General features: G+C 33.9%; 1 protein-coding gene across 3 annotated transcripts in view; it reads right to left on the reverse strand.

The window, feature by feature from the left end:
• CNTN1 (contactin 1) overlaps positions 1-12,886 on the reverse strand; it is a 337,786-nt gene that overhangs the window by 103,326 nt on the left and 221,574 nt on the right. The window contains exon 16 of one of the 3 annotated variants that reach the window (XM_069094832.1): positions 2,414-4,335. The exons of the other annotated variants lie outside the window; for them this stretch is intronic. Within the exon in view, the coding sequence (XP_068950933.1) occupies positions 4,256-4,335 (80 nt within the window). The 3' untranslated portion in view covers positions 2,414-4,255. Of the gene's footprint in view, positions 1-2,413; positions 4,336-12,886 lie in introns of those variants that run through there. 3 annotated transcript variants of the gene reach the window in all.

Consider the following 12,886-nt stretch of genomic DNA (forward strand, 5'->3'; position numbering starts at 1 on the left):
TTAACATTTTCAATGGATTTAAAATGTTCCCAATATAATAAACTAACTTCTCTCTTGTCAGAGTACCCTTTTGTGAGTCATATCAGTCATTTCAGTCCAATTTTCCATGACCCCATTATGGTTTTCTTGTCAAAGATAATGAAGTGTTTTGCCATTTCCTTCTCCAGCTCATTTTACAGATGAGCAAACAGGGTTAAGTGACTTGCCCAGGCTTACATAGTTAGTAAGTGGTAAGGCCAGATTTGAACTCAGGTCCTCCTGAATCCAAGGCCAGCACTTTATCCACTACATCATATAGCTGCCCTAGAGTGCCATAGGTTTAATCATGTTATTTCTTGTGTATTATATGCTTATAAATATCCTTTTTAAAAGAAATTAACTACATATGAAAGATACATTAATCAGAGAACATAATTAGCCTTAGAAAAACTCAGAAATGTATGAATTAAAAGAACTCCCAATATTTTCAGTATCAAATTTCATTGTAAGGATATGATCTTTTTAGGATTCAACAAAGTTTAAAGTCCTAAAAGTCAAAGGATAAGAAAATGTAAGGGTGAGTCCCTTTCAGCTGTAAAGGAAGCATTCCACACTTAGTAGGAGATTTGAGGCTTCATTAGATATGAAAAAATCATGGAGGTAATGAATTTGTCCCTCCAAGGCAAAGACTTCCCCCTTTTCTTCGCTGTACCACCACTTCAGTGACTCATTTGCAGAGACTGAGTAGGAATTAGGAAATATACTAAGTAGTCACTGTAAATTAGGCTGAGGTCCCTCACTAGGGGAACTGAGGTACTGAAACAGAAAGCATCCTTGAAGACAGAACACTAAAACTTTCCCACTTTTCCATGAGAGGGGAAAAGCTTCAGATCCAAGGTCCTGGAGGAGGTCCTACAGAAGGTCCTGAACCTTATTCTAGTTTTACCCTTTGCCTAGAACTAGGTCTTTACCCTTTCTGAAAGAGCATAACAGTACTCCACCTGAAAGAAGAAAATATTACTCAGCTGAATATGAGGTTGGAGGTGGTGGGTCCAGAGAATCCAGTGGGTTTGACCCTTTCATACCCTGTAAGAAGCCAATTCAGAGCCAAGCAACCTGTCTAGTCCATCCCAGCAATGAAATGACCTCTCCAGTAGAGATGCCATGCAGTCACTTGGACTTGCATGAATAGAAGGAAAAATACAAAATTTATTATCTCAAGAAGCAAACTTTTTAAACTGCTGACAGCAGATTCAACTCACACCTACTTCCACTTCACTGGTTAAAGGACACATCATGTTATGAAAATTTTACTACAATCTCTGGAACTTACATATAAACTATATGGAAAATATATGGAAAAAACTACTGATAAAAGTAGATAAATCTACTTTTAGCCTGCACTAAAGAATGAGGAAAATAAAAAAGAAATGGATGCATTTAAGTATTAATGCTTTCACTGCTAGAGATTTTGGAATCCTACTAGATTATTGTGGATATGGATGGATGAAAAGATTATTTATTTTTAAAAAACCTCTTTCATAGCATTGAATTTGGCATACTTAGGCTTACCAAGAGCTACAGACCATCTAATTGTCATTCCAGCAATTAAACTGTTTTCACAAGTTTGTACTGTATCCCTTTTCTTCTGCCTCTCCCCAAGTATATATTTTTTTGCTTTTTGGAGGGGGGAAAGGCAGGGCAATTGGGGTTAAGTGACTTGGCCAAGGTCACATGACTAGTAAGTGTTAAGTGTTGGAGGCCAGGTTTGAACTCAGGTCCTCCTGACTCCAGGGTAGGTGCTCTATTCACGGCTGAACCTAGCCACTTCACCCCAAGCATTTTTTTTAAAAGATCCTCCTCCCACTCCCACATCAACTAATAACAAAGAAAACTTTTAACATATTTTACAAAAGCAAAGGAACTTTGCCTTCCCCCATACATACATACACAAATCCTATCTATGACCTCTTTCTCCTCAGTTTCCAGGAAGAAATGCCAAACACTGATAACAAACTTTTATTGAAAGTTTGAAAATCTTCAGAAGAAAATTACAGAAGAAAAAACCTTTTCTTTTTAAGAAAATTAATCTTAAAATAGCATGAAAAATTTTCGGGGCAGGGAGGGGGGAAGAGTGCTATTGCTATTAACATGCATCTGACCAGTTCTCTTAATGTTACTCTGTTTTTCTGTCTTTGTTTTTTTGTCTTCTGTTTCTTTCTCATTGAATGAAGAAATTTTCCTAGTTTTTGCAAGGCTATTATGGTCATAGGAAAACAGTCTGGATGTAATATAGACGTTTCAAGATATATGAAAAAAAACTCATATGAGAGACACCTCTATTTCCCCTTTTCATCTGACCAAGGTACTAGATACATTTTTTTTTCCCTCTGAAACTTTGGTTATTTAGTAGAATTAATGAAAACAAAGTTGGTTGTTTTTTTGTTATTACTTATGAATTAAAAACGAGGGAGTCATTTCTCCCTCCCAATTTCCACAACTTGTAGGGAATATAGGGGGTTTTTTAAAAGAAATTTTGCCTTCTTTGCTATCTCCACTTGTAATAATTACAGGTTTTTCCCATCATTTAAAAATTTTACACTTTTTAAAAAACAATACTCATGCTTGGTTTCAAGATATAATTTCAGGTATGGGTTTTATAAAAAGAGGTATATCATGATAATTTATATTGTAGTTTCCATGGTGATATTAACTGATCTTCAAATTAATTTTAAGTTGTTTGTTAAAATAGCAATTGATTTTGTTTTTCAGACTGTTTATTCAGTTGCAAATAGAATTCTTAAATGACTTTTGAGAAAAAAATCAAATAATCTCTTCTAGCCATTCAAGCTACCACTTTTGTTTGAATTAGTGAGTTCTAAAAAATGATAACTAAAGTGACTTAAAAGTTAAATTCATTGTCCTCTTAGCCTTCAGAGCCACAATCCATTGCTTACTGAGAATTTCTATAGTTACTGAGGTGACAGTATAATACATAAAGATCTGGCCTCAGCTGAAATCTAGTGTCTGATACACAAAGGCTGGGTGGCTATGCAAAGGCAAGTTATTTAACCTCTCAGTTATTTAGGCCACTCTCCAAGGTTATAAGTTGCAGAAAAGGTATTAACCTTTACTGACAGAATTTTCTCACCTAGAAGTTCTCCATAGAGGAGGTCTAGCCCTGTTCTTTACTACTACAGAATGAAAGAAAAGCTCTAACTGGTACTCTACATCAATATATAGAAAGTGTCTGAAAACATATGGTTTTTATAGGCCTTGTGAAGAAAGATAAACTTTCATTAACTTTACTTCAACCACAGTGGGAGGAAAATGAATTAGCCTTTCCTCTTAAAGTAAAAAATATGAAGATCCTTAAAATCAATAAAAGGAAATATGAAAATTATGTATATATCTATATATGTTGGTCATGCCATAGTGACCTACAAAATACTACTGAGTAAAGTGGTATGTGAATAATTGTCTCCTTCATATACTATATGCACTAATCCTTTCTTCACCTTACTTGCCATTCCAGAACTTTTATAGCTACGTAAAATTCTTAGCAATTTATGAGTTTACCAAATCACTTTTCTCTATCGACATTTGATCTTTTTCAAATAGCAATGCTCATTTTGGGCTCTGAGTACTGAGGCTATATAAAGGGTTGCCAACAATAGTATGTGCTTCTGGTTTTACAAACAGTTTTTCAGGTAAATTTTGGAAGCCCAATCACAGATAATATTGTTATAACATAATTTATCACTCCTTTCTCTCATTCTCTGATATTCAAATCAGTTCTTCAAGACATTCGATTTAAAAGTTAAATTCACATATCTAAAACTACATATGCCACTTTCACCTTATTTTGCATTATAGGACATATCAGGCTAGGTTAATAGTTATAGGAAAAAAATCTTAAGCAGTTGAATTGTGTTCATTAAACTTTTAGTTAAACATCTCTTGAGGAGAATTGAGACAAGTGGGAATGGAGCAGAGAGAAAACTACCAAGATGTAAACCTTACATCTATTCAAAACGTGTTTAAAAGATTCAGAAGAGAAAAAGGTCAATTTGCTTTTAAAAGGTCAAGGGACCTTTTGTTATTGTTATTGTTTGTGAGAGAAGAGGAGCAGAGATTTCAGAAGCTGTAGAGATGAATTAATTTAATATTGATATTTAATAGATGAAAATATTTCACACAAAAGGGAACTTCAAAGGTGAGTAGATGACTGACAGCATAGTCATCAAAATAACCATATCCTGATTGTAGGAAACGATCACGGGGTTGGAGGCAGGTTTGCACAAATCGGGAAAAAGGGATCCAGTATGATTTTCTCTTCATCTTTTCTGTTTTGACCTGAAAAAGGAAAGATCATGGCTGAAGGGGCAGTTTGTAAGCTCAGCCAAGGAGCAGTTTCCATATGTGTAGCAGGCCAGGCTTTTGGAAAAAGGATTAGTGCCAGTTATGGTCAGTAATGTGTGCTTTTAGGAAAAGCAAAGAGAAGGGTATTCTATGTCTCTGGAATAGATGGAGTAAAGATGAACAGGTTTATATGATAAGCCTTCATGCTTAAATTAAGCTGCTGTATAGCTTGAGGCAGTGTCAGAACTAAAGGAAGAAATATGCTTTTCTCACGAAGAAACAATTGAGTGTTAGTTAAAAGCATTTACTAATTTAATTAGCTTGGGAAGTGAAGCTAACATCCAATTCATTGTGCAGTTATTACAAATAGTTCCTTAGAAAAGGAAGATATTAATTTGTTTCAAGAGAGTTCAGTTTTGCTCGTATTTTCACAATTGAACTGTGTAGGTGATTAATCTTACACAAATAATTATGTTGCTATTTTATTATGTTTTTCAGAAAATAATTGTAAATATCTAGATCATGTCTTTTAATTAACTTCTCTTTGTTGCTCATTCCCAGGGAAAATCTAACCATTATTCCTCTGTTACCTTAATAGGCTGCACCTGTCAGGTGATGAGACCATCTATTAAAACTTTAGGTATATTTCCTATGAAGAATTAACCTGTATTTGCAGGGATTTAAAATTTAACCCTAGTAAGTGATAGTAAACACCATAAAAATCACTTATACTTTTCCTGTGTCTTAGGATTTCTGAAGTACTAGTGATCTTTTCTGGTAATTGTGATTGAAATAGCATATTATTCCCAGAATTTATCTAGGTATTGTTTTTGTATTAATTTCATTGTATTTCATGTAGCTTATTAGCATATTAGAAGAGTATTCTATCAACTTAAATACAGGCTCTGTATCTTCTACCTTCTATCGCTCATGATATATATAAATATTTAGATACTGCCTCTAACACTTTCTAGTTGCCTGACTATTAGCAAGTTACTTAACCTATCTGAATTGCAGTTTCCTCTTTTGTAAAAGGGGAATAATAATACTTGTAGTATCTATTTCACAGGATGAAGCTAAATTATAAAATGGATTAAAATGTTCGATGAAATGTAAGTTGGGGTAATGGAGATGGATCATGCTTCAGAGGTAGGAAGAACTGGATTCAAGTTCCTCTTCTGCCACAAAATTGACTCTGAGATCTTAAGCAAATCAGGCAAGTTCCTAGTTTTCCAGACAGTTCTCTACTACTATAAACTATAGAAAAAGTGTTGATTTGTATTTGTAAAGGAAGTCACTGACCTTTATGATAAAATCATCAGCAACAAGAGAAAGTGTATTTTAAGCTTTAAAGCATTATATAAGTGTCAGTTATTTACCATGCTGTCCAAATTGAAGTCTTGAGTCTTACCAATTTACTAAGAAGATGAATTAATTGAATCATAAACACAGAAGGATGAATGAGCATAACCTCAAAAAGAAACTAAATGACATTGAACAAATATTATGTGAAGGAAAACAAATCAAAATTAGTGAATAGAAGAGAACACTTCCCAGAGATCATCCAAGAAATCCCAGAAGGAGAAAGAGAAGTAAAATTCTAAAAAGAAGAAATTAAGAAAGAAATTTAGGACAGAAATCAGAATTCTCAATGTAGAATTAAAAACAAAAAAAAATTGGCATAGGAAAAATTGAATATATGATGGAAAATTTCTCCCAAAAAAGCAGAAGTTCTAAAAAAGGAATAACAGATTTAGAGGCAAAAATACAAAAGTGAAGGAAATTTTTGCAAATGGGAAGAAAAAACAAAATAATATTAAAATAACATATGATCTCTGTGCAAGCCAAAGTATTGTTCAATATTCAATATATTGTTCAATATTCAATATATTCAAATATATTGAAGCCTGGATGTACAGAGATAACTTAAGGATCATAGACTTCCTTGAAGAATATGACAAATCAAAAAGTCACAATACCATAATGCAGGAAATTATATATGGAACATATCTTCCCTGTGTGCTAGAAATAAAGAACTGGAACTTATCATTTCTTTTTCTCTTCCTTGAGAAGTTTCACCAAAATTTCAATGGGAAAAATGACATACAATTATAGGATTCTGGAGCAGATCCCAAAAAGTATGTATATGTGTGTGTATACACACATACACACATATCCATTGTATGTATGTATATTATCTGCACACACATGCATATATATGTATATATATATATATACACATTTTAATCACTCACCTAATAGATGAAGAATTTAAGAGCAATATAACTTAAGTATTCTGGGTCATATAACTAGAAAATAGCATAGTGAAGATTCAAGCCTAAGTTCTACTTTTAAAAATCAGGTGTGTATGTGTGTGTGACTAAATACATGCATAAACATACATATAAACACACATATTATATAGATATATAGATATATAAAATATTCTCTGTCCCTCCCTCCCCCTCTCCTCATTGCCACTTGACAAACTCCGTCTATCACCATCATTCAGTAACTTCCCCTCCTTTTGACCCAGCAGTGCTATTAGGTCTGTTTCCCAAAGAGATTTTTAAAAAGATATAAGGATCCAAATGTACAAAAATATTTATAACACCTCTTTTTATGGCAACAAAGAATTGGAAAATGAGAGGATTCCTATCAATTGGAGAATGGCTGAACAAGCTAATGATTCTGATGGAATGCTATTGTAATCTAAGAAATGATGAAGTGGGGGAAGTGGCTAGGTAGTGTAGTGAATAGAGCACCAGCCCTGGAGTCAGGAGGACCTGAGTTCAAATCTGGCATCAGACACTTAACACAAAAACTAGCCATGTGACCTCGGGCAAGTCACTTAATTCCAATTGCCCTACCCTCCCCCCTTCCAAAAGAAAAAAAAATAAATGAGGAAGGGGATGATTTCAGAAAAACTTATGAAGACTTACACTAACTGATTCAAAGCAAAGTAAGCAGAAGCAAGAGAACATGGTACCTGTGTGTATACAGCAAGTTACAGATTTATGATAAAGATTCAAGTTGTAAAAGATTTAGATACTCTGATGAATACAATGATCCAAAACAACTCCAAAGGACATATGATGAAAAATATTGTCCATATTAAGAGAACTGAATTCTGAGTGCAAATTGAAGCATGTTTTTTTCACTCTATTCTTTTCTTGCTTTTTTTTTTTTTTACAGCATTCTAATAAGGAAACATCTTTTGCAAAACCTAACACATATAATGTGTATCATATTGCTTGCCTTCTGAATGGGTCAAGAGAGGTTTGAGGGAGGGAGAGAATTTTGAATGCCAAATTTAAAAATAAATGTTTAAAAATAAATTTAAATAGGGAAAAAACAGTAAGTGGACTAACCGAAAGCCATAGTCCACAAAAAGCAACATATCATATTTCAAGAATAGTGAAAGAAAATTGTCTATACATATTAAAACAAACAGGAAAAATGAAAACAGAAAGAATCCACTTGTCATCCTTGGAGGAAGGAAAGGAAAGAAGGGAGGGAGTTAAGTAAAGAAAGGAGGACAGAAAGGAAGGAGGGAAGTAGGAAAAGAGAAAACAAGTGAGGGAAGGAAAGAAGTAATGAAGGAAAAAGGAAGGAAGCAAGGAAAGAAGAAAGAAAAAAGGAAAGTAGTAATAGAATTTCAAGTAAATAGAATTTTTAAAAATTTAGTTATTTTTAAATGGGAATAGAAAGGAGTAGAAATGTTCCTCATCTCTACATAGTGCCTTTGCAAAAATGGACTATGTATTAGGGCTTAGAAACTTCACAAATGAAAAAGATCAGAAATATTGAATATATGTTATATTGGTCAAAATAAAATAAAAATTCTATTCAATAAAGGGCTTCAGAATAAACTTAAAATTAAGTTGAGAATAATTAAAATAATCCTAAAGAAGACCAAATTACAGGAATAATAGATAATTTCATTAAAGATAATGACAACAATGTATCAAAATGTGGGGGAATTCAACCAAAGAAATTCTCAAAGAACAATTTATGTCTACAATACTTTTATTAATGAAGGGGAAAATAAATAGATCAACAAATCAGGCCTACAACTAAAGAAAAAAAAACTAAAAGAAAAAAGTACTTTTTAAAAAAAACCCATCAAATTAGAAATCCTAAAAATCAAAATAAGAATTTAATAAAATTGAAAAAAAGATAATAAATATAACCAGGAGTTATTTTTTAAAGAATAAAACAGATCAAATATTAGCTAAGTAGGCCAAGAGGAAAAAATAAGAGGAAAACCAAATTACTAGTATCAGAAATGAAAAAAAGCTAAGTTTCCAACAAATAAAGAAAAGGGAAATTGTTAGAAGTCATTTTGCCAAAATACATCAATAACACTGACCATCTTTAAAAAAAAGAATGAATATTTATAAGCATATAAAATTAACAAATTAACAAAACAAGGAATAGAGAATTTATATTAGGTGATTAGAAGAAATAAGTTAAACAAATCATAAATGAGCTCCCCAAAGGAGAAAAAAAAGAGGACCAGATGAACTTACAAGGCAGTTCTACTAAAGATTAAGAGAATAGTTATTTTAAATATTTTATAATTTTTTAAATAAATAGGCAGAGTTCTATGAAATTTATTCTTTGACATTGTCTTGGTACTCAAGGGTAAATCAAATAAGAGAAAGTAAATTGAAGCAAAAAAGTTTAAATAAAATGTTAGCAAGAGGACTACAGCACTCTAATCAAATTAGGTTTATAGAAGAATTCAAGATTGGCTCAATATTAGAAAAATTATCAACATAATGGACCTATTAATACAAAAATCATGTGACTATAACAATAAATTAAGAAAAAGCTATTGATAAGACATGATCATTTCTGGGGTTTTTTTTAAACTGGGAAACAATAATAAACGAACTCTTTTAATATGATAAGTAGCACCTATCTAAAATAAATATATCTAATATGAAGCTAATATTATATATATAACAAAGATTAACTAAAGGTCTTCCCAGTAAGATCATGGGTCATGTCAAATCAGCAAGCATTCATGGGAGCCAAAATAATGGATTAGAGGCAGCCTTGCAGGTGAACTCTTCCAACATTCCTCTTGAAACAACTTTAAAATAACACTCAAATGAAATTTTGGAGCAGTAGATCAACAAAATGTTGGAGCAAAACATTTTTATGGCCCAAAAAACCTAAGAGGTCACTATGAGAATTCTGAGACAGAGGAGGGTGGAGGCCTATCTGGAGCCCACACAGGCAGTGGAAAAAACAGTTGCCACCACAGCAGCAGCAGCTTGAGGAGCTCCTAGCCCAGAGTTGGTAAGAGGGCCATACAATTGGTCAGAAAGATATTACAAGGGACTCTTTGCTGGCACTGGGTATGGCTGGCACAACTCTATTGACTGTACACAGTTATACTACACAGTTCCAGAGAGAAGAGCACTGGTGGTTGGTCATAAGAGAGCAGGGGCCCTGGTCACAATTTCAAATCAAAGAAGAGTGCTAATGCTTGCTGTTTCAGAAGAGCAGAGACTCAATGATCACACCACTCCCAGGATTACACCATTGCTGAAGCACTGAAAATGTGCACACCTCCAGAACTAGCTCTGAAAGCAACAGCAGAAAAAAAAATCCTGAAGCTTGGGACAGTGCTTCCCCATCCCCAGGTTGGCAGAGTTCAACTTTTTTTTTTTTGGGGGGGGGGGGAACGTCAGGGTAATTGGGATTAAGTGACTTGCTCAAGGTCACACTGCTAGTAAATGTTAAGTGTCTAAGAACTCAACTTTAACATAAAGTTCAAAATCAAGAAATAGGTTGGAAAAATAAGCAAACTAACAAAAAAGAATTTGTCCAGAAAAAGCTATTATGGTGACAGAGAAGATAGAGACATAAATTCAGAAGAAGATAACAATGTGAAAACAGCTGCCAAAAAGAGTCTCAAATGCTAATTGGACCAAAACCCAGAAACAATTGGTAAAAGTAATGAGAGCGAAGCAAAAAAAATTATGAAATGAGAACTAACAGCTTGGTAAAAAAAAAAAAGTACAAAAATCAACTGAAAAGAAGAACTCTTTAAAAAAGAGAATTGTTCGAAGAGAAAAGGAGGTACAAAAACTCACTGGAGAAAAGAAGTCCTTAAAATGCAAAATTGGCCAAATGGAAGAAGAGGTACAAAATCTCACTGAAGAAAATCATTCCTTAGAAATTAGAATTGGGCAAGTGAAAGCTAATAACTTTATGAGACATCAACAATAAAGCAAATTCTAAAGAATGAAAAATAGTTGAGAATAAGGAATATTTCAAAATAGAAAGAAAATGTGGAATATATCATTGGAAAAACAATTGGAAAATAGATACAGGAGAGATGACATAAGAATTATTGAACTGGCAATGTGAAATATATCACTGGGAAAACGACTGACCTGGAAAAGAGATCCAGGAGAGATAATTTAAAAATTATTGGACTACTTGAAAGCCATGATCAAAACAAGAACCTAGAAATCATCCTTCAAGAAGTTCTCAAGGAAAATTGCCCTGATGTTTTAGAATCAGAGGGCTAAATAGAGGTTGAAAAAATCCACTGATCACCTCCTGAAAAAGATCCCCAAAAGAAAACTCCTAGGAATATTAAATCCAGGTTCCGAAGTTCCCAGATCAAGGAGAAAATGTTACAAGCAGCCAGGAAGAAACAATTTGAATATTATGGAAACACAGGATAACCCAGGATCTGGCAGCTTCTACACTGAGGGATCAAAGGGCTTGGAATATGATATTCTGGAGGGCAAAGGAGCTGGGATTAAAAACAAGAATCACCTACCTAGCAAAACTGAGTATCATGTTTCAAGGGAAAATATGGTCATTCAGTAGAATAGAGTACTTTCAAGCATTCTTAATGAAAAAACCAGAGTTGAATAAAAAATTTGATATTCAGATACAAGAAGCAAGAGAAGAATGAGAAGGTAAACAGGGAAAAGAAATCAGAAGGAACTTATCAAAGTTGAACTATTTATATCCCTACATGGAAAAATGATAATTGTAACTGATGAAACTTTTCTGAGTATGAGAATAGTTTAAGGGAATAGAAATGTATATGTATATATATTATTATTATTAATATTATGTTACATGTAACTAGGAAATAAAATATACAGGCACTGGGGCATAGAGATCCACCGTGCTCTACTGAAAAGTAGGAGGGGTATGGGAGAAGATATGGGAGAGAGCAGATTGGGGTAGGGGATATCCAGTGGAATCACTATTTTGGGATGGTAGGTTTGGGAAAAATGGGGAGAAAATTTGTAACTCAAAATCTTGCAGAAATGAATGATGTAAACTAGAAGTTAATAAAGCATTTGATTAAAAAAAAGAATTATCGGGGCGGCCAGGTAGCACAGCGAGTAAGAGCACCGGCTCCAGTGTTGAGAAGACCTGGAGATCGAATCCCGGGCTCAGACACTTAGCACCCACCCAGAAACACCTGGCCATGTAACCTTGAGCAAGTTACTTAACCCCAATTGCTTAGGGGCGGCCAGGTGGCTCAGCGAGTAAGAGCACCAGCTCCAGTGTCGGGATGACCTGGATCAAATCTGGGCTCAGATACTCAGCACCACACCCAGAAATAACTGGCCGTGTAACCTTGAGCAAGTTACTTAACCCCAATTGCTTTTAAAAAAAAAAGAATTATTGAACTACTGAAAGCCATGATCAAAAAAGAGCCTAGACATCATATTTCAAAAAATTATCAAAGAAGATTGCCCTGATATCCAAGAATCATAAGGTAAACTAGAAACTAGAAACTAGAAAGACCCCATCAATCACTTCCTAAAAGAGATCCCAAAATGAAATCTCCATGGAATATTATAGCCAAATTCAAGAGCTCCCAGTTAAAAGAGAAAAATCCCTCAAGCTTCCAGAAAGAAATGATTCAAATATTGTGAAGTCACAGTCAGACCAAAATAAGATTTAGCAACATTCAGGTTAAAGGAGTGGAAGGCTTGGAATATGATATTCCTGAAGTCAAAGGAACTAGGATTAAAACAAAAAAAAACCTTAATCAGAAAAATAAATGTAAGACTTTGTGGCAGAGAATGGATATTTAATGAAATAGAGGCCTTTCTTTCAAGTATTCCTGATGAAAAGACCAGAGCTAATTGAAAATCTGACATTCAAACAGAACACTCAAAAGCAGTATAAAAAGGTAAACATGAAAGAGTAATCATAAGGGAATCAATAAGTTAAATTGTTTGCATTCCTACATGGAAAGATGATATGTGTAACTCCTAAGAACTTTATTGTTATTAGGGCAATGCATTGACAGAGGGCATGGATCTGAGTCAATTTTATTAGAATGATCTTTAAAAAAAATTAAAGGTTGAGAAAGAGGGATGCCCTGGGTGAAGGGGGAAGGGAGAAGTAGAATGGGGAAATTTTTCTCACACTAAAAAGATATGTAAGGAAGAATTTTTACAATGGAGGGAAAGCAGGGGGAGGAGGGGAGCGAATGCCTGAACTTCACTCTTCAGAACTGGTTCAAAAAGGGAAGAAACACACTCAG

The sequence above is a fragment of the Petaurus breviceps genome, unplaced genomic scaffold (genome assembly GCF_028583685.1).
Source record: "Petaurus breviceps papuanus isolate PSGF00001 unplaced genomic scaffold, PetGlider_PUasm1.0 221, whole genome shotgun sequence".
NCBI classification, from domain to species: Eukaryota; Metazoa; Chordata; class Mammalia; order Diprotodontia; family Petauridae; genus Petaurus; species Petaurus breviceps.